The 22,793-nt window shown below is 38.2% G+C and overlaps 1 protein-coding gene across 3 annotated transcripts in view; it reads left to right on the top strand.

The window, feature by feature from the left end:
* Positions 1-18,663, top strand: part of LOC100759529 (regulator of microtubule dynamics protein 2) — a 42,778-nt gene extending 24,115 nt beyond the window's left edge. For all 3 annotated transcript variants that reach the window (XM_027426036.2, XM_027426035.2, XM_035447467.1), the window contains 9 exons: positions 4-178; positions 1,324-1,426; positions 4,435-4,495; positions 11,327-11,402; positions 12,254-12,331; positions 13,834-13,932; positions 16,911-16,964; positions 17,053-17,133; positions 18,134-18,663. In XM_027426036.2, coding sequence (XP_027281837.1) covers positions 4-178; positions 1,324-1,426; positions 4,435-4,495; positions 11,327-11,402; positions 12,254-12,331; positions 13,834-13,932; positions 16,911-16,964; positions 17,053-17,133; positions 18,134-18,187 — 781 coding nt within the window. In that variant the 3' untranslated portion in view covers positions 18,188-18,663. The remainder of the gene's footprint in view (positions 1-3; positions 179-1,323; positions 1,427-4,434; positions 4,496-11,326; positions 11,403-12,253; positions 12,332-13,833; positions 13,933-16,910; positions 16,965-17,052; positions 17,134-18,133) is intronic.
* The last annotated feature ends 4,130 nt before the right edge of the window (positions 18,664-22,793 follow it).

The raw sequence follows: 22,793 nt of genomic DNA, 5'->3' as shown, positions 1-22,793 counted from the left end.
TAGGTATATTACAGCTAACACTGACACAGAAGAGCAGAATTTCCCGGTCGCTAAGGCTTTTAACACACACATAGAGGAACTAAAGTTGGATGTCCTCCTTCAGAAGGTAGACCATTTACGGATAAATGAGTCTAGCAAATTGGAGACTTTTGAGCTACTTTGTGACCACAAAGAAAAGGTAAGAGCTGCACGATAGTAAAATGTTCATGCAGCTTTCTTAATTTAAGTGCTACCCTGTTCATATTGGAACTCTAATACTGTGTCATAGTTCATAAAAAATGGAATCATTGTTGTATTTTTTATAAAATAAGTAATTTTTAATTAAATGTGAATTAATTAGGTTTACCTAAGGTCACAAAAACAGGAACAAGACTTATATAGAGTTACTTGGATTTTATTAACTTTGATATGTAATGCATGTTTTATAACATGAAGAATAAGACATTATACCCAGACATATAGTATATTTTCTCTGGAGAGAATAAAAATTGTATTTGAAGTTTTCCATGTTGCTATCAATATAATATCTATCAGTATTTTAAAGTTGTTTCTATTGATAGAAACAACTGTAGTGTTTAATGTTGGACTTGAATTTAAGAGCTAATCTGTGTCACCATCACCAATGACAGAAGGATCTCCTTAACAAGGGATCTCCTTGAGCTCATGATAGCTCAAGGAGAAATAAAATCTCTTTTTTGTCCAAGAGCAATATAAGGCTAACCTTGGCCAGAGGGTTTAGCAACTCCAACACACTGTGTAAAATCTGTGACTCCTAACTGATTAACACATAACATACAAATATACCAAAAGATCAGTTTGTGCTCTATAAAGATGGGCAAGAATTATCTGTCAATAAAAGATTTAAATTTTTAAATATATCTACAATTATAATTAGGTCATTTAGGTAAAAATTGTAATGTCTCTTTTGAGTATATGCACTCCAGTTTACAACTACTATCTACAATGCTCAATAAGATACTTATTGTAGTGGCAATAGACAACTTACAAAGAATAATGAGAAAGGGTGTGACTTAGTTCAGGGTTACTGTGTAGGTTCTGACACCTTCCGGTTCAGTCCACTACACAGTTGGATCTAGTTTCTATTTAATAGTAATTGAGTTATGTTCCAAATGTAATACTATATTTGGTCATATTTCTTAACCATAAATATTTGGGTTTAAAATGTTAAATGACTATATGTATAAATTCAGTCATCTATAAATACCATTTTACCTGCCTAAATTTTTTTAAGGTCCAGTGAAAGCAATTATGTCAGTCTGGACAAATTAATGCATTGATCTCGTGTGCAATTCTGTCTTCCAGTTTAGTGAAGAAATAGAGTTTCTGTGGCGGCTTGTCCGTGCCTATGGAGACATGTATGATCTATCTACAAATACACAAGAAAAGAAACATTATGCTAATATTGGTAAGTAATTTGTCAAGACTGGTTGTTCTCAGATGGCATTATTTTCCACAATAAGCCATTAGTAGTTTTAATTCACATTAAATCATCTTAGTTAAAGACTCAATCTATTTCAATATATTCTGTACATGGTCTCAGAACAAAATGGCCTTCCAGGACTAAAATGTATGTTCCTTTAAAATAATTAAGCTAATAATATTAGAGCAGGGAACTGAAAAAAACTCTGACTTCCCTTTTTAAAACTTTTTAAAGTTTATGATATCACAAGAAGCTAAAACACCTGTGCTAAGCAATGATAGTCCAAGGAGGGCTCTTTCTGCCATTTCTCTGAGGAGGCAGGTTTCTCTGTCTCTGTCTCTGTCTCTGTCTGTCTGTCTGTCTGTCTGTCTGTCTCTCTCTCTCTCTCTCTCTCTCTCTCTCTCTCTTACACACACACACACACACACACACACACACACACACACACACACACAACTCTTACTAAAGCACGCAGGCCTAGAAACACAGAAATAACCCTCAGATGTCAGTAATTTCCAAAATGTGTCTGCATGAACAAAGTCAGCCCTGATTTGATGATTATTTAAGATGTGTGCACGGTAATCCATTATACTGCCATGGATACATTTTGCATATATTTGAAATTTTTCACAATAACAACAATCACAATAAAAACCAAGGAGAATGTCAAAGCATTGTTGTTGGTTGTGTTTATGGCCCACTGAGTGTCAGAATGCTCTCTTGCAAAAGCCTCTGAGCTCCCATCTCTCTGAGCTTCAGAATAATTGATATGGTGGTTGGTTTTTACTCTCCTTTTGTTTCAAATCTTTCTCTTTTACTGGCTTTTCTATGATAGTATGAGAAAGAAATAGTGAGTGAGGACTCCTCCAAGTCTAGTCCCGGCATTTTTATTTCCATAAAGGACGTATCACCAGAATCTTCGGTAGTCTTTCTTCCTCTGAAAGATTGCCTTGCAAAGTGACCTCTGCACTTCGATTTCTCCCTCACTGGAGGAAGATGAGAGTCTTCCCTCTTGTCCTGTTCATATTTATCCTTCACCTTCCCAAGGTCAGTTTTCTGTAGCAATCCAGTTGGCAGGAAATATACACAGTGGAGTTCTAGAAAATAGATTAATTTCAAATAAAACAATTTTTCCACCAGAGTTTAAAGGGATTTATATTCCTATCTGCAAGGGGGATAAAGCATATGGATGTAAAAACTGTTTGGCATTCATCAGCAGTTTTGTATTTCTTTTTCTAGCACTTCCTTCTCTTGGATGTTCTGTTGGCAGATGGGACTGGGAGTACAAACTAGATGAGGTCTCAAAATAGACTGAGGGGTGCCTCTGACTTTGTTGGACAAAGACAGTACTGTTCACATAATCATATATAAAGAGAACAACAGAGATGGGCTGTGATTGTAAAAGAGTGCTAGGTGTTCAGAGTGTAGAGCCAAAAGGGGAAGTCAATAGTAGGAGCTAGAGTCCATAGCTAGAGCTAGGGACGTTTTCTTGTAGAGGTTACCAGTTCCCATAGGTACAATTTTTTGTTGTTTGTTTGTTTGTTTGTTTTTCGAGACAGGGTTTCTCTGTGTAGCTTTGGAGTCTGTCCTGGCACTTGCTCTGGAGACCAGGCTGGCCTCGAACTCACAGAGATCCGCCTGCCTCTGCCTCCTGAGTGCTGGGATTAAAGGCGTGCACCACCAATGCCCAGCCCCATGGGTACAATTTTTAGTCTGTTTTTAAGTTGAATGGGAGCTAGCTTGAGTTGCTCTAGTTAGCTTTAACTGTCAACTTGACACAGCTTAGAGTTGCCTCAGACTTCCAAGTGCTAGAACTGCAGGTGTGCACCAGCGGCCAGGCTCAGTTTAGTTTGTTTTTCACATTAAAGAACACATTTTTAGCTGGGTGTGGTAGCTCATACCTGTAATCCCAGTACTTGAGAGTGTGAGGCAGAATTGCCATGAATTCAGTCAGCCTGGGATACGTAGTGAGTTCCATACCAGTCTAGGCAACAGTGTGATACCCTGTCTCAGAAAATTGGTATGTTTCTACCTGGGGGAAAGAAAAAGGAACATGTTTAGTATTTAATTTAAAAATAATTGGCCCCTTTGATGTTTGTCCAACCAATGCTTACTTTAAACTTTTTCCATTTCAGTTTTATTTCTATACAGGGTATATCCCTTAATGAATAAACTATAACATGCACCTCGAGCAAGTAATAAATTAGAGACTGATTTTAGATGATCCCTATGTGAGCTTATCTCAGCCACTTTTGTAGAATGATCTTTTGTAGTCACTGTGTAGTGTCTTCAAGACATTAAAAAGGGGTAGAAGCAGGGAAGAAAGAGGCACAGAAAAAATTCTCTTTTTGAGAGTCTCAATACAGTCAGTCATTAGAAGACCTTTATGAAAAACAGTCCACACATGATTAAAAGCTACTCTAAACTGAGTATAATAGTTTAAGAGCATCGTTTATTCCCTGGACCCATTCTTGTTGTGAAGGAGCAGGCCAACCCTCTTGGGCCTTCTCTGCCCCTTCTCACTCTCTCTACTGTCCTTTGACACTGTCCTTACTTTTCAATCAAGTTGCTTGTTTGTGTACTTGCTGTATACTGAAAGCTGTGAGCCCTGGAAGACAACAACCATCTCTAATTTGATGTTTTAGTCCCAGATGTTCACACAATATGACGGCTAATGAGCACTCAGCAATTGCTGTTTGAATTGATAACAGGAAAACAATGTGTTTTACTTTTAAGTAATGAATAAGAAACTTTCCTTGTCCTCGCCTAAGCCAGTGAACCCAGTGGGTCTCAAATATGAGCTCTCGATAAAATCCTTGGAAGCCAGTAAAGCATAGATGATCAGGCCTGCCCCCAGGGGAAAACTGAGCCAGGTGGAGAATGTCGTCTTCTAACAAGTTACAAGTGAGACAGATGCTTCCCATCCTAAGACCCTTGTTAGAAACCACTGACAACTCCTTAATGGCAGTAACTTTGGTCTCTTTGTCTTTCAGGGAAAACATTAGGAGAAAGAGCGGTCATGAGGGCACCCATGAATGGACACTGCCATCTGTGGTGAGTGCTCAGGATCCCTATAGCCTTGGCGTCACAGTTCTGAAGAATATGCTTCTGAAGAATGTGCCAGCCACACTCAGCACTCAGAATGATAGTGACGGCACAGCTACTGTTACTATGTTTATTCTCCCTTATTTCTCATTAGATATGTTTTAAGTGTGAGTGTCTCATGAGAATCTAATAAGCCTCATGCCTTTGGGGCAAACTGTAATTAAGTCTACTAAATATACCGTAACTTTTTAAAAAACATGTACTAAAGTTCTGTCATGTGTCTGAACAAAATGTAGAACAAGTGCTCCAAAGAATCAAAGCATAGAAGTCATTTTCTCTAACCTGGAAGTTATGGGAAACAAATTCCCCAGGACAAGGAAATCTAGACTGTGCCTAAGTTAACACAAAGCAATGTAAATGCCTGTGTAGACAGAGGATGGATACCTTTGTATCCTAAAAAATAGAAAAGAGAACTAAAAGATATTGCTCTAAATTATCCTTCCTTTTACTTGCTGTGCCAGTTTTACCTTTTTAGATCCTTAGTTGTTGCTGCTGCCATTGGCTTTGTTCTTCTCGTGCTGCCCCAGATATTAAGACTATACCGTGGAAAATTAATTTATGGACCTTCCTTCAGTGTTTCCAGAGATATGCCCCCTCTGGGGTTATTTTCTTTTTTAGGGATATCATTTAGGTAAAATCTGTTTCAAAACAGCTACCTCTTTCTGTGTTCCTGTTATCCCTAAGGATTTGTTGACAGGACAAACCAGAAGCAGACCGGCTGTTTATTCGGCCGTCAGAAGGGGGCGCTCCATTCACAATCACTCGCTTTCACTCCCTGAACAAAAATCCAGCAGTTTTGTGGACCCCAAATTCTAAGAAACATACTTCCAAGTGGGAAATGAACTTTAGGAACGAGAACATGGACTCGATTCCAGCACACCTTACATTGACAGTGGCCCTTTGAATAGGAAGTGAGTGGAGAAAGCCCCTGCAGACTTAAAAGATCACAGTACTTGAGAGTCTGAGGCAGAGTCCTGGCTTTCACATCTCTCCTTAGTCTGTCTGGGTCATCTAATCTCCATAGCACAAATCTATACTTTTAAATTAGCGTGTGTGTTCCGTCACTTTGGGGGCACTGTAATGGGTTTGTACTGAGAAGCTCTTTTCTCCATTCATCTCTTTTGGAACTGGGTGTCTGGGGCCTGGTTAGCCAGATCTGGGCACAGAGAAAGGCACTCCTGTTTCACCCCTCACTCCAAGTTTCTCTCCTTCTCCCAACTCCTCCTTCCATACCCTTTCTCTCACTTCCTCTCTCCCCTCCTCTTCTTTGTGTTCTGTTCTTCCCTCTAGACAACATTGCAGTTGGATTTTTCACTGGAAGCGTCAACTTCCCAACAGTGACACGGAGTCTTATTAATTATGAAAGTTCGGCCTGTAGTTTAGGCTTGTTTCCAATTAGCTCCTGTAACTTAAATTAACCCATTTCTATTAATTTGCTTTCTGACTTGTGGCTTTATTACCTCGTCTCCATATTACCCATCCTGCTTGCTCTGTGTCTCCTGGCATATCTCTGCCTTCTTCCCAGCGTCCTCTCTGCCCTGAAAATCCTGCCTAGCTATTGGCCATTCATATTTTTTGTTGTTGTTTTGCTTTGTTTTTGTTTTCTTGAGACAGGTTTTTCTGTGGCTTTGGAGTCTGTCCTGAAACTCACTCTGTAGACCAGGGTGGCTTCGAGCTCACAGAGATCCACCTGCCTCTGCCTCCCGAGTGCTGGGATTAAAGGTGTGCGCCGCCACTGCCTGGCAGCCTTTCAGATTTTTAATTAAACCAATCAGTGACACATCTTCACAGTGTACAAAAAAGATTGTTCCACAACACGACATTCCTCTGAACCCATGAAGACTCACATTAGAGATGTCCATTGTCTTCTATGAGGAACTTTATCGATGTAAGTTTTCAGTTTTCATACAGAAACAATAGTGAATCTTCTTCCAGGGCCCCTTAATTAAGTACCTGTACTGGGGCTTGCTAAGGTGGACTGTGCTGAAATCACCCTCTGTAGGTGCCACTCTGCCTCTCCTTGATCCCCTTCACCCTCTCTTTCATTTTTGTTTTAAATTAAATACCTTGTTTGTGAAATGGGACTTATTTCCCAGATTAAGTTTAATTACTACAAAGTAATGATCCAATTATGTTTCGCATAACTTTTTAAAATTCAGTTGATGAAAATTTACTAAGTTTGAATGTCAATTTAACCTTAACTCTTAAAGTGTGTTCTATCTACTCAATAGAAAATTCTCCATTCAATCAAATAGTAAAATTTAAGGCAGTGATGAAAGAGAATCTTTAACTTTGATTGTGAAATAATGGGTAGCATTTAGATAAACTGATTGCATAGCTAGTTCTCTTACAGTGTTGATGAAAAGACTTCATTCTTCTGGAGTCTTTCATGGAACATTAAGACATTAATAAGACTTTTCTCATTCAGTCAATAAGAATTGCAAATTGTGGTCTGAAGGCTAAATAAATATCTAGCCAAATAAATATTTATTGGATAGCTAGGGTTATAGGTCAGCTTGGAAACAGCTTCTCTGCTATAACAATAAGATTCTGTTGTCTTTATAATATCAAACTAAGATACTCTGAATCAAGATAATAAAGTATATTTGCAGCATATTGACCAAATAGTGGATATAAATATAGCTTCCACATGAGTTGTGCTCTCCTGTTTGTGAGTTCTGGTTACACACCTTATAGCATATGTGTCACAGGAAAGTCTGTTTCCATTTTCTAAATCCAGAAACAAAGCCCCATACGTGTGTGTGTGTGTGTGTGTGTGTGTGTGTGTGTGTGTGTGTGTATAAAATCAGAAGTCTTGTGAAAGCAACAATTCTTCAAATAACCTCTAGATGGAGATAATTCACCATAGTGCAAAGTAACTTTCTTCAGAATTCCCATCAGACTAAGAATTTGAGAAAATAAAATATTAAATTGCATTTTAAATTGAACACTATAAAAATAACACACACATTGCTAAAGTTGATTAGAAAAAAAGAAGTGATGACTGTTTGGGAGAAAGTGAGTGAGTAACCTTGCAGTTTATAACACAGAAGAAGACAATATTTTTAGACTCAAAAAACAGATTTCAGGACAGATTATAAATATCCTAAGTCTCTAGGGACATATTATTTGAAAGGGAAATAATGTTCATAACTCATGGAATTTCTTTGTCTTTCCTCTTCACTCGAAGTAACTTGGAAAGACTTGAAAGCAGATTTAAAATCCAGAGATTATATAAGTAGTGCTGATTTTTCAGAAAATATAGGTGGTGTTTTTATAAAATTATAGAAAAAATTAGGAGGTGCTGTGTTTGTGAAAGATGACAAGAAAATTCAAAAGATTTTACCATGTTAATAAAAAAAGATCCCTAATAATATGTGAATTAAAGTATCCAAAATGCTGAAAATCACTAGAGAAAAGCAGACATTCGAATGAAGTTTGAAGCTTAATTAATAATAGTATGTTAATACTGTGTTCTGTATCATAATTATGCATGACTTTATGATCTAAATAAATGAATGGAGAAAAAAAGAAAAGAAAAAACAAAAAATAATGGTATGTTAATATGGGTTTGTTGTAACAGTCCTTTATCAATATCAATACATTTAAAAGAAATGTACTACAGAAATAGAATATGCTAACAATGGGGGAACTAAGTATGGGGTATGCTAACTGCCTGTACTATATGCAAACTTTTTTGTAAATTTATAGCTATTCCAAAAGGAAAGTACACTTAAGTAGAAAGTAGCCTGAGGTTTTGAGACCATATAAGTTGAAAAATTGTAATACTCATAACCAAAATAGAGGTAGTTCCATGGAATTCCAGAAGGTTTGAAATCACTGCAGAAGTCTGTAGTAATAATGCAGCAGAATTTTAGAGAGCACTTCACAAGAACATATGGATAGACATAGAATAAATAATTGACAGGAACCAGGCATGGTGGCACACACCTTTAATCCCATTACTCAGGAGGCGGAGGCAAGCTTGTCTCTGTGAGTTGAAGGCTAGCCTGATCTATGTGAGTGAGTTCCAGGACTATATAGAGAAACCCTGTCTTGAAAAATGAAATAATAAGGGATTCTCTCAGCCTACATACACAGGGGAGGGCCTATGCCCCATCCCAAATGATGTGACAGACTTTCTGATTCCCCCATGGAAGGCCTCACTTTCCTGGGGTGTGGATCGGGAGTGGGAGGGGGGTGTTGGTGGGAGGCATGGGAGGATGGGAGGGAGAGGGAACTGAGATGGATATGTAAATAAGATTGTTTCTAATTTAAATAAAAATATCAAACAAAAAAGAAAAATGAAATAATAATAATAATGGTATATTCTATCACATATTTAAGGAATATAACACGCCATCTTTCTACAAGCTCTTCCAGAATTGCCTCTCTTTGTTCCAGCACTATAATACTTCTAAAACAAGATGAAAATATTACAAGAAAACTGCAGGCCAGTGTCTCCCATGAGTGTAGGTATAGAAATAGTTTTTTAAAGTATTAGTAGACTGAGTCCCCACAATGTACGGAAAGGACACACGGTAGCCGTGTGGATTCTCTCCCGGACTTTTGGGAAGCTGGGTCAACACAGTTAGTACATTAACAAACCGAAGAAGAAGAAGACGATCATGTGCCGACCTCAGTAGATGCCGAAAACCACGCCGAGAGACAACTTTCATTCGTGGATAGTAAAACAAACAGACAGCACCTCTCAGCAAACTAGAAGAGCGAACAGGAACTTCCTCAGCTTACAAAGAACAATCCCCGGGCAGCTGCGGTTAACATCAATCCTAACGCCAGAAAGTTGCTTTCCTGCTGCATAAGCAAAGAAGACGAGTGAAGCCACTGCATTCCTCTCGCCACTGCATTTTCCTCTGAGAGTTCCAGCTAATATACAGAAGGACATAACAGATACAGCCTGAGAAGAAAAAACTGTTTGCTGAGGACGTGACATTTGAATTTAGTCCACAAAGCAAGGATGTAGGATACAAAGTTGATGAACAAAATCCAGTCGCTTTCATCTACACTAGAAATAAGCTATTGAAATTTAACGTTAAAATACATTGCTGTTTGCATTAGCATGTCCCCCAAATTTAAAAACTTAGATTTTTTTTAATGTACAAAGTATATACATGATCTATGTGAGAAAACGGTGAAACTCTGATAAGGGACATGGAGAGCTAGTTCATGGCTTTGGCCCAGGATTGTTAAGATGTCCATTTTCTACAATTTCATGAAATGGCATTCTTCTTGTCCATCATGTTTGAACATTTGATTTCTTATGGCCATATTTGTTGTTCATAATCATTTTCTTGCTTTGTTTTTAATAATCAGTCTCTTTGTCTACATAATAACATGTATTAATAAATATAATAATAATAATAAATAATAATAATGATAATAATAATAAAAGATGTCCATTTTCCCACTGTGGCCCAGAGAGTCAACATACTACCAACCAAAAATCCCATCGACTTATTTTGGAATATCATGAACGTATTTTATATGGAGAAACAGAAGACTCAAGTCAGTGTTGGTAGAGGGGACAAAGCTGAGGAGTAACACTCCTTGACTTGAAGGCTTGGAGCAGTAACCCAGGAGCAGCAGTGGCCAGGGATCTGATGGCAAAGGGTACAGATTCACAAACGAGGTTAAGAATGCTCTGGACACCACTCTTTGAATATCCAACCTCTGCGTGCAGATGAACAAAATTAAGTCTCATTTAAAATCCGTGAATAGTCACTGGTTTTACTCTACATTCCAGCTCATTTCTAATAGGCTGGATTGATTGTTCCTCCTGCCTTTGCTGTAGTGGATCCCATTGGCTGTAAAGCGAACAGAACAACAGTACAGCTGGAAGGGGACATTTTTTTGGTTGTCCATGCTTGGTTGACTTCGTCATCCTTTGTTTCCCAGGGTGGTCTTCTTGTTCCAGATTAAGAAATTGCTCACTTCATTTCTATACTTAGATATGTTGCTTATTCAGAGAAATGATTGAAATAGCATGGATCTCAATCACTATAACAGTGCAATGCAGCAGCAATCACATAATCAGCAGCATCCCTAAATCCTCTGAAGACTTCCACAGACAGAAACAGACAGGCGTGAAAAACAATGTATCCTCAACCTTTAAAATAAATAAGCAAGTTGCTGAACACATCCAACCTATAAATTTTGTATTCCTAGTAGGAAAAAAAATATCCCTAGGATATATTCTTGTACTAATACACAGGAATTGAGAGAAATGAAAATTTTTTTCAAAGCATGCTGTAAGATTATCTTTAATTTTATTTTTTTAATAATGATAATTGTTTTCATTGACATTTAAGGAGGTTGAGAAAGTTTTATAGAGGCACTGTTCTTTAAATATTGCTTTTAATATGGTTTTTAAATGTATAATTCTGTTAACACATTGTTATCCAATTGATCACATGAATAGACTTTTCTGAGAGCCCACCATCTGATGATGGCATTGATGATGGCCTCTGTCACTGGCTAAAACCTCCTACTTACCAGGCATTGTTCAAATCACATTACATTTGGTGGCTCATTTGCTCTCACCATATGTGTGTGGCATAATCAACACTCCTGTGCCCAGTTATGCCTCAAGTGCCTGGCTTCATATTAAAGTCAAATGTCTATTTATAGGGCCCTTGCATCTATATTATTGCTTCTATAAAATACTGATGAGTGCTTTAGAGATATAAGTGTTATATGATAGTAACATTTGTTTAAATTTTTACATGGCAGACACTGTTTTGTTTCTTTTTTCCTTTCCAGGTATGCAGTTTTGTGTGGTTATGTATCTGAGTTTGAAGGCTTGCAAAACAAAATTAACTGTGGACATCTATTCAAGGTATTTCTTGGAATTCAAAATGTTCCATTTTTACTAACTGCCATGAGATTGTTCAGCATGTTAAACTCTGGGGATTTATTCTGATGTTTAAACAACAAAAAATGGAACAGTTAATACTGTAACAAAAAGAATCAAACTACTTGGGTGGCTAAATATCATCCAAGATGGTACAGGAATCCACATAATAGATGAATGTTGGCTTTTTGGTCATGAACTCTGACGTCATAACATATGACTGGGACTAGGCAGCCAACAGTCTACTGACTTCAGAGGCAAGGGTAGGGGATATAGGGTCTAATCTAAAGCTTAAAGCTACCATGGTGCATGAACAAAATAAGCAACCTGCCTATGTACTCTTTGCTGCTAGTTCTTGTGACCCAATAACTAATCTCTCTGACTTGACTCAGTAGTTGTAGTGGAAGAAAACAGCTCTTCCCTGTGTCCCAGCTCTCAGTACTCACTTTCACAGTGCTGGGGAAATCAATCCATCACCTCTCCAGCACTGTCCTGCCTTATGCCATCTTGCATCAATAAACTCGCTTCTGGATCAATGTGCCTTCACTGGGGAAGTCTAGGACTGAAAGACATTTGATTTGGACATATTCTAGTTTCACTGTGGAGCTGGGCTTTAGGTTAAGCATGGTCTGCCTAAGGCACAGGTACAGCTTTCGCTGCAGGTGCAGGGATTTCAACTTTGAATTATTGCTGAGATTTAGTTGTGTTAGTGGTGATAAATGGGGAAGTTAATGAGACAGCTTTGTCAGATCACTGTGAGCTCCCTGGGCTTTGGCACTGCTTTGTCCAGCAGTGTCTGAAAGTAGAAGATGACTTTCCTGTGATTTTTCCCCCAGGAGCATCTAGATATAGCCATCCAGCTCTTACCTGAAGAACCCTTTCTGTATTACCTCAAGGGAAGATATTGTTATACTGTAAGTTAACACCCTCGCTTAGAACTCTTGACTATGGTGTAGGTTTTTAGAACATTTTCAATGGCTTACCCATTCTTTTCTGTTCTTACTGATTGCACTCTAGAGAACATTGTAAAATTAGTTCTTAATGGATGGTGTGTATGTTTTGAAATTGAATATTAATTTTAAATTGTAATGTATATATTTTATCATTTATAAGCTTACATTTTATATTACTTCTAGAGGTAGGTGTCATATGTGTGTGTGTACATTTTTTATCTTTCCATGGGATTGCAGAAGTCATACTTTGGGCTCTCTCAGGTTGAGATCAGTTACACACACATATTGTATATAAGTGTACCATGGTTCTGTGGAAAGAAAATAAATACTTTTTATAGTGCTAGGGATCAAATTCAGGACCACCTTACACATTCACTACTAAACTACAGTTCCAAAAGTCATCTTCAAATATGACAGAGGCCAGGGTTCCTTCAAAGAACTTAATTTGATGGAGTATGAGACATTGAAACAGCTCAAATAAGGGCAACTGGTCAACCTAAGACCTAAATAACACTATTAGCTTATAGAAGAGTTACAAAATGTTATACTCATCAATCTGATAAAAGTAATGTTAGATGAAAAAATCACAAAGGAAATAAATAGTGTGACATAGTTTTTACAAAACTAAGATATAAAAATTAGTCAAATCAATGAATAGAATTGTGTAGAAATGTGCATAGTTTTGTCAGCACCGGGGATTGCACCCTCAGCCTTACGCATGCTCTTTAAGTGCTGTACACAGAACTACATTCCTAGCTCCACAGGTATGTATTTCTTTTTGCCAAAAGATGACTACATAGAAATTTAAAATGGATTGAAAAGATGTTTGATGCCACTGAGGGGACAAGAGCTTCAACAATGCCTTTAAGTAGCATTTCTGAAATACATGCCCAATATTTGTATTTGGGGGTGTTGAACAAATAAATGGCAATATAAAGTTGAATTTAATTATTTTTATTGTCTGAGCATTCCATACATACATCCAAATAGTTTGTTTTTTTCTGAATCCACCCCGGCCCTTTCTCTCCAGTTCCTCTCCTGCCCTCCTTGCCACTCTGCCCTTCCAACTTCAAATGTTTTTTTGTTTGTTTTGCTTTTTTAACCCACTAAGTATGAGCATGGGTGTAGGGCCATCTACTGGAGCATCTACTGATAGCCTGTCTGTGTCTTGAGTAGTAAATAAGTATTCTTTTCCGGCTAAACTCCCTAGACTAAGAATCGTGATTTCATATCCATCTCTAAGAAAATGACTGCCTTGGGAGGATGGTTGGTAGCATGAAATAGGGAGGAGAGGCAGAGGCAGGTCCTGTCTCTACTGCATACTATATTAATTAGGAGTATGTTTGTTAACATGTATTATGTATATACACATAGATACATATATGTTTACACATATAACTGGAGAGAGATTGTCCATTCAAAAGGTGGTAACTTCCTGAGAGTGCTTTCCTTTGTATGTGTAGGTCTCAAAACTCAGCTGGATTGAGAAAAAAATGGCTGCTACTCTGTTTGGGGAAATACCATCTTCAACGGTTCATGAAGCTTTGCATAACTTCCTTAAGGTGTGTTTTTCATTTTAGTGTCATGCTGCCTCCTCCACACCAGCATCAACTGTCCTGTTGTCAAGGAAATATTTCTTCTCTCCATGTGCCCCGGTTTGAATTATAGCCTTGACAGTATTGCCTTTAAGTCTCTCAAGATTCAAGTTATGCTTCAAGTATTAGCTTTATGGTTCTAAAATGATTTTCTTGGTCCTAGGAATGACACAATAATTTTTTGTTTTTTGTTGGCTGGCTGGCTAGCTGGCTGGTTGGTTGGTTGGTTGGTTGGTTTTTTGAGACAGGATTTCTCTGTGTAGCCCTGACTGTCCTGGAACTCACTCTATAGACCAGGCTGGCCTTGAACTCAAAGATTCACCTGCCTCTGGCTCCAGAGTGCTGGGGATTGAAGGTGTGCACCGCCACACCCTACTGGCACACTACTTTTTAAAAGAAATTTGGTAGCCTAAATAAAGGTGCAGGTAGAGCAACTTTTACTACCAAATCTGAGAGCAAATTATTGAACTTGCTCCCAACATCCCTCATGAGCCTGACAGGGAACCAGTATAATCTTAAAAATTCTGTTATGTAACTTTTCTAGGGAAATGGGAACTGGAACCAGGCAGGACACTGATGAATAATTGATTCAACCCAAGCCAGAGTTTATGGAGTTACTTACAAAAACACAGGTGACTCAAGGCAGCTGCACCACTGCAAAGAACACCCCAGTGTGGGTAATGATTGGAGAAGCAGCCTCTGCAGAGCTCTCGCCCAGCTTTCAGGCTGCTCCATTGAAAAGTCTCCTTTCCCAGCAACTGTTTTCCCCGTGAAGCAGGGCCTTGTGAGTCTTACACTCTCTGGGTTTCCTGAAATCTGGCTAAGGTCCCCAGTTTCATGTGCCTCCTAAGTTTCCTTAGATTCTTGAGTTTGATAGTGTCCCTTCTCTCTCCAGGGAAGAATGTTTCAGCTGGAGCAAGTAGCTATCTAAAAGACGGGAAGAATTGTCTTAGCAACCACTTTCTAAATTGCAGACACTTCTATAGAAGGTTCTGCGGGTATCAGATCAAACCAGTGTTCTTATTCTTACTTTAAAATGTATAATGACTCTGCTGATACAACTTTGAACACTTAAATATAGTATTGCATACATCTAAGCATGTGTTATATCCACCTATTAAATTAACTTCCTATTCAGCTGGTCTCTTTACCTTACTCTGGGACCATTTATACAATCTTATAGTTACAAACTAAATGATTGACATCAGAAACCTACAACTGGAAATGCCTCCACACCTCCAATGTTGGAGCACCTTCCTGCCAGTTCTTAAGCACATTGGATTTCCAGTTTCCATATTAGAAGTGCCTACCTCATGAAGTCCATGCACATATTCCAGTTATTCTGTTATTTGAGGGAGGGGTGCAGGAGAGAGCACTTGAGTGGACGTTATTCAGATAGGGTTTGCACAGAGCTAAGGCAAGTACTGAACATAGAAGCGGGTACAGTTGGATGATCAGCCCGAGGCCCTCTTGGAATGGCTCACTAAATACTCTTACCAGATGAGAAATATTGAGTTGGAAGTGATTAGAAAAGAGAAATGTGGGGCTAGAGAGATGGCCCAGAGGTTAAGAGCACTGACTGTTCTTCCAGAAGATCTGAGTTCAATTCCCAGCATCCATATTGCAGCTCATAACTGTCTGTAACTCCCAAGATCTGATACCCTCATACAGACATACAGGCAGGCAAAACACCAATGCAAATAAAAAAAAAAGAGAAAAGAGAAGTTCCTGGCTAGCCAGAGTCCATCAGTACTGTGGGTGGCTCTAGAGCCCATCCAGAGCTCTAGCTGAAACCAAAACGACAACTTCCTCCGACTGGCAGCTGCACTCTCTCCTTCGTGCCATGGCAACACATTGTTTACCTGTCAGTCTTGGTCTTGCCTACAGATGTGTGTTCTTTGACAGTGAAAACTGAGAACAAATTTAAATGTCTAATGGAAGAATTTAATGACAGTATATTGATAGTTTGGAATACACCTTTTAGGACCAATGAAGCAGATCTATGTATGCTAACATGAAGATGTGTCTGTGGCTCCAGGAAAGGAAACAAGTATAGACAAATAGCCCCATTATAGGTCTTACTTTTCAAAAACTAATTCTATTTCTATAGTCAATGAATAGTTTTGTAGGATGACTGTTGGACAGTTGATAGTGGTACTCCTGGACAATGAGATTGAAGCTGAGAACAAAATTAGAAGGGAGATACTTGGCTTTTTAAAAATCTGTAAATAACTAGACCTCTAAAGTTCTTTAGGTATATCTCTTCCCTTGGGTTCTGTGTCCCTCCAGGCTAGGGACTGGTGTCAGGTTGGGAGCTCACATGTCCAGCCACCTTGACAAAGGTGGCTCCAAGGCAAAGACTGACTTGACTTGGGTCCTTAGACGAGTTCTCTAATACTCTATCTCTAAAGGAGTTCTTGTGCCTCAGAGATTGGAATTGTAGGTGAAAGAGGAGAGTTGGGCACATTAATAGTACCAACTTTGTCTAATGCTAGGACTAGCTGTTTCAAGGATCCTGTATTTCCTTTAAAAGCACTGCATGTGATAGACTTCATATGTTATTGAAGTCATGTGTCATGTGTTCCTAAGCAATCAAGCCTTAGTCTATTAGATGCTTGCCATGGGCTAACAGCCATGTTCTACTCTCATTTCCTAAACAGACAGTGGAATGTATAAGAACTGTCCTGGGGAAAGAATGTTGCTAAATATTTTTTTGTTCGTGGAAGTTTAATGGCCATTTGGAAGCACCAGTCCACCCTAATAGCTATCTTTAAAAGCTGTGTTTCTACCCAAAGATACTTAAACCAATAAAAGTATTCAAGCATGAAACAACCAAAATTCTTGTGGCAGTTTGGCCACGGGTTTTATGTCCTTTTTCTGTAATAATAAGCTTTCTTGTAATAACGTTGCCCTGTTATTCTCTTGTCTGCTTTCTCTTAATTCAGACTGAAGAATTGAAACCTGGTTATTCTATGTCCAACTACATGTATGTGGCCAAGGTAAGGAAGAGGACTGCTTAGAGATCACTTGAATGCATTGCAGTAAATGTGGGTGGCCTTTAACATGCGTTTTGTTTTTCATTTCTAGTGTTACATTGATCTTGACGAATCTCAAGATGCTTGGAAATTCTGTAACTTGGCATTATTGCTGCCTATTATTACCAAAGAGGTAAGTCTAGACAGTGAGAGTGAGTGCAAGGGCCTCACTGGTACTGAGGTTCAATGATCTTATCTTTTCTAGCCTTCATTATATTATTAAACTTTTTGGAAGTTGCATATGTACTGTCAGGAACTCAGTTTCCTTTCTGTTGAGAGCATAGGATAAAGTGATTTATTTATATGTATAACCACCTGTCTCTCAAATTGTTTTTCAGTCTGAAATAGACCCACTTAGTGATTTTGCTAATTACTTTACTCATTGCCAAACTCACAGCACTACAAATTACAGTGCACATACTTCACTGTTAGTTTTCTTCCCTGCCTGTGAGCTTTCAGAGCATCCGTCATCTTTCTTGTGGCACCTGTAACTTCTTTGAATTAGAGTAATCTGTGAACGTGACTTTGTCCCTTATCAGGACATTCTAAACCTATCACACAGCTAGTTGCTACTCAGACTATCAGCCATTTGGTCTCTAGAGCCCAAATTAATGTGTATAAACAAACAGCTTTGCAGTCCAAGAATCCAAAACTACAGCATCTCTATTACTCATGTGAGCATCTCTTCACTTTAAGGGACTAATCACAGATCCTAAGAAACATTCTTTAAAACAGAAAAGAAAAGGAATTTCTATGTGTAACACAATATATAATGACTGCTGAATGAAATACTGACTTCATCAATAGCCTCACCGCTGCTTGCCTAGCAACAACATTCAAGTTCAGCAGCCTGGAGTGTACTGAGAAAATTCAGATGGGAAAGTAATTATAATACTTTGATTTACAGTGACAGAGGTACTAGTCTGAAGGAGAAACTGTGCTTTAAATTGCTATAATATTTTCAGATGGTGTTAATCACTCACAGGAGAGTAATCTCCAGGATAAGCTACTTGATAAAGTCAATAATGCAATGTATAACATTTATGAAACATCATAAATAGTCAATATTGAAGTCCTTGGAGTATCAAGATAAATGTGTGACATTTTATTGTACATTTGTATTTTCTTCATAGGACAGAGATGCACATAAAGAGGTGAAAAGAATAATCTGTTCTTTGAAGAGGTAAATAAAAGACTTTATTCTTCGGCAATCCCAATATGGTCCTCTAGAGTTTTTCAGAATTGTATTTTTATAGTCCTTTTGCCCTTAATGTAAAGATTATGTGTTCTCATTTGATCTGAAAGTTATAATTGTGCTTTCTGCAGCAGCTGCACCATAAAGCAAACCATGTTATTTGAAAACAGTATGTAATGTTAGTATGTAATGATCCCTAAACATGTGTGCTTCATTTTTTTCATGTCAATAAACTACAGCCTTTAGAATATTTGTATAACAAATACTTAAATCAATCTAACAAAATCCACCCTAATGAATGTTATCATTGTTTCAATAGAATTTATAAAATAAAATAAAATAATTTCATTCCTAAGGATGAAATGTAAGTACTGGGCGCAGTGGGTAGAAAAGGAAGAACAGAAAAGGCATAGCTAATAATCAGAGAAATGTAAATACAATTACAATAAAATACTGCTTAATATCAAACTCTGAAGTTGTTTTCTTTTTTTCAGGAAATGGCCAAAATTAGCAATATTGCCATTAGATGAAATATGTTTATATACTGTTGGGGGTGTGTTTTTGCTGCAACCCTTGGGTTAAAATATATCTAAAACCTAAAAAATATATTGAGTATGATCCAGTAATGCCACATCATAGAAATAACCATAAAGAGAAAGCAAAGGTGAGCTATGTGCTTTCCCAACAACATAACATGAGAAGAGTCGAGCATACTGTAGTTTCAGTATGGTAGAAATATTTTGATATTAAAAATAACTATATGTTAGACATGGTGGTAAACTCATTAATTCCATCACTCAGGAAAAGGAGGTGGTATGATCATGGGTCCTAAGGGAACTGGTTAAAAAAGCAAGGCCCTGTCTCCAAAAAATACACACACTAAGATATGATATGATATGATATGATATGATATAGGAAAAAGAAGGAAAATCATGAGTCCTACATGGATATAAAAGCAAGACTGTTCTCTCTCTCTCTCTTTCTCTGTGTGTGTGTGTGTGTGTGTGTGTGTGTGTGTGTGTGTGTGTTTTATAGTGAAATGCATGGAATATCTTGTGAATAAATACATAGATGTGATGTCAACTATGTAAAAATAAGCCAGAAAGGTATTAGTAAAAAAATAAACTAAAATAATGCTAGTTTTATTTCTGTGAATCTGTTTTATTTGTTGTATTTCCCAATTTTTAGTAATAAACTAATACAATTTTTAAAAATTAAACTTAGTCATCCGTGATTAATAAAGATCCTCTGGTATCCTTTAACCTCCTAGAAATAAAAGTAAAACTTAAATTTCCTGTTTGTTCTCCCCAACACACACACATTTACACACAGGCACACACACAAACTCCCAACCCCTCACTTAGAGATGTCTGCTAATTAAATGAGATTATTTCTTCTCAGACAGTGGCCAGTTGAGGTACCACATCATAAACTTCATGGAAACAGCTCCACAGCTTCTTCCAGTAAAAAACAGTTTAAGAGATTTTTCTCAAAGGAGTATGAGAGATAGAAACAGTGCCTGGCAGATAGAAGGAAGAATGTGGGAAAGAGAAACAGTGTCCTGGAAGATAAAAGAGACTTGAGACTCTGGTCATAAGACCTGAAATTCATTTATTTTAACAAAATTCCTATTTGGTCATTGCTGTCAATATGTCTTCAATGGTCAAGTTGAGAGCCACTGGCTAGGGAATTAATGTGGTAGTTTGTGAATAAGTACTTGATTCAACATCAGTGTGACACTCCTACTTTAGTCTTCAGAGTACTGACAATTTCCAGCCCACAAGGCAATGTCTCCCAGAGTGTTAGCTGAAGACAGTCTCCACCCCACCCCACCCCACCCCACCATAGTCACACTTCCAAATACTAGAAGTAAACCCAGGCTGCTGCCCACACATGCACACAGCACACACCCATTCTGCACTCACATCTTGTCTGACTGCTGTCCTCACCAAACCGTGTGATGCAACACCATGTGATGGGACCAATTCAAGACATGTCTGCATTAAATGTCTTTGCCTTGTAAAAGATATTTGTCATGCATGACCCACCGCATTACATACAGACTATTCCATCCCCCTCAAGGGAATTTCACACAAGTACATCTATGTGGACACTCATTTTCTGTGGTTACTTCACTCACCACTCAGAATGCCTGACTTTGGAAAAGCCAGAACCTGTTCAGCATTCGTGAAATGAGGATCACTTCCGGTGGATCACTGAGGCCAGGCTAATGAAACCCCTCCCCCTTAAATATGAAGTACACACAGTCTGACCTCTCGAGAGACTTCATGTCCAGTGCTAGGAAGAGGGAGTTCAAATCCAGGATTTTGAATATCTCCTGAAGATACGAATCAAAGCTGTGTGTTACAATTTCTCATAAAACACTAAAGAAGTAAACACAATTTCCCCCTGATATTGTAATGCTTTGATGTCCTTTTAGCTGTGTTGTCCTGAGGGACAAATGGCCTTTGCTGTGATAGGAAAACTGAAGTCACTTCAGTTGTGCCCAAATGTTATAGCAAAGCTTTTTACTTTGTAATGTTTTTATACTTTTGAACTAAAAAATGCATTAGTTAAAGCTGAAAGGGATTATAAATACATCTTCTACACCAAACTTCCCATTTTTACAATGAATAGCTTACACTCTGATGTAAGAGGAACACAGTCAGGGCCAGAGAATTGTACTGGCCAAGCTGGGCCTGGGATCCAGATCTTGGACTCTCATGTATTCTCAAATCTGCTTTGAGCCTAAGGCTGTTTACACATCATGACTGGAGTCCAGTGTGCCTGACATAGAATGGGCACTCTTGATAGCAATAACTTGTGTGGTGATTAATAACTACTCCCAAGTTGTTCTTCCTGTATCAACTCATTTTATACATCAGTGGTTCTTAACCTACCTAATGCTGCAACCCTTTAATACAGTTCCTCATGATGTGGTGACCCCCAAACACACAAAATTATTTCGTTGCTACTTCAGAACTGTAATACTGTTACTGTTTTGAATCATAATGTAAATATCTGATACGCAAACCCCTAAAGGTTGAGAATAACTGTTATACACCAACCCTATGAAGAAAGGGCATTTGATTTTTACCCCTGTCTATATCATGGAAATCGGAACACAAGATACAAACTGTCACGCCCTGAACAGTGATGGTGAGACTGGAAGCAGGGAATGCCAGGATCCATGCTGTGGTCTGAGCCACAGCATACTCCTATTGGTAAATGGTGGGGAGGGGGTACACAGGCAGAAGTGGAGGGAACAAAAGACAGAAAGTAGCAGGAAGACACTAAAAAGGAAAAGAAAGGGGTGTGAGTAAGGAAAACGTAAAGAAAAATATGTTTTATATTAGCACGTGTTTTCTAGTTTTATAACATAGATTTCTGACAACCTATTATATAATCTAATATGTTAAATCTCTCTCATATGCTTACCTTAGCCCTCTCCTCTAGATAAGAGGAGAGACTAGCGAAGCCTAATTGAATGACATGCCCTATTTTATCTGTGTGTGTACGAAGAGCCTCAAGGTAGACTCAATAGATTATTAATTGTGATAAACAAGAAAAGTTTCTCTCACAAAGGCAAAGTAGGTTTTAGAGACAAGTAAAGTTATTATCTAAAAGTTCTGTGATCTTGGATCTCCCCAGCATACATTTTGCCTTAGATTCCTGCAGCCAAATCATTAAAGATGAGTTTTTAAAACAGCCTTATTGAGAGATTATTGACCTACAACTAATTGCATATATTTGACATGTATCATTTGACAAGTTTTGACATACATGTATACCCATGGAATCCCTAGCACAATTGAGAACATTTCTACAGCCTCAAACTCGTGTCTGTGCCCTGTGTAGTCTTCCCAGCCTCTGTCCCTGCTCCCTGCTGCAGCTACACACAGCCACCAATCTACCTGCTGTCACTGTAGGTTGAGTCCTGTGATAAAATACAGCTCAGAAGTTGAAAAGGAATGAACTACTACATGTTACAAAATGGGTGAATCTCAAATGAATTATGCCTAAAGAAGTCAGGCGGAATGAGATCCATAATGTATGTTTACATAAGATTCCACAGAACTCGATCTATGGCAGCACCTTCTAGCACAATGAAAGCTAGCAGGGGGGAGGGTGTTTCCCCAGTCAGTTCAAGACTGATGTCTATGTCCTGCAACCAAAATGTATAGGGGCTTCATCAGCAGGCTGACACCTAGCTATTGTGAGCAATTAGTGGCAATGGCTTCTGTCATTTTGGAGACTGGTGGGGCCTGGGCAGTCACTACAGATGTTCCATGCTTGGCAATGAGATTCTTTTTAATGACTCACATCTCTGGGAACAAAATGTCCACCCATGCAGGCTCCTCCTTTCAAACTCCTTTTAAAATAATCATAACATAGATGAGACCTTTCAATCCTCTCCATGTGTCTCTTACATCACACAAGTTTGATATGCTGTGTTTTGTCCTTTATTCAATGGAAGATAGTTTTTAATTTCTGTTTTGATTTCTCCTTTGACACATGAGTTAGTTAGAAATCTGTTTGCAAAGGTCTCTCTGCTGTTGGTTTCAATTCCACTGTGATCAGAAAACCTGTTTTGTCTG

Source organism: Cricetulus griseus, chromosome 7, assembly GCF_003668045.3.
Source record: "Cricetulus griseus strain 17A/GY chromosome 7, alternate assembly CriGri-PICRH-1.0, whole genome shotgun sequence".
Taxonomy (NCBI): domain Eukaryota; kingdom Metazoa; phylum Chordata; class Mammalia; order Rodentia; family Cricetidae; genus Cricetulus; species Cricetulus griseus.
This window is presented reverse-complemented; position numbering and strand designations above follow the sequence as displayed.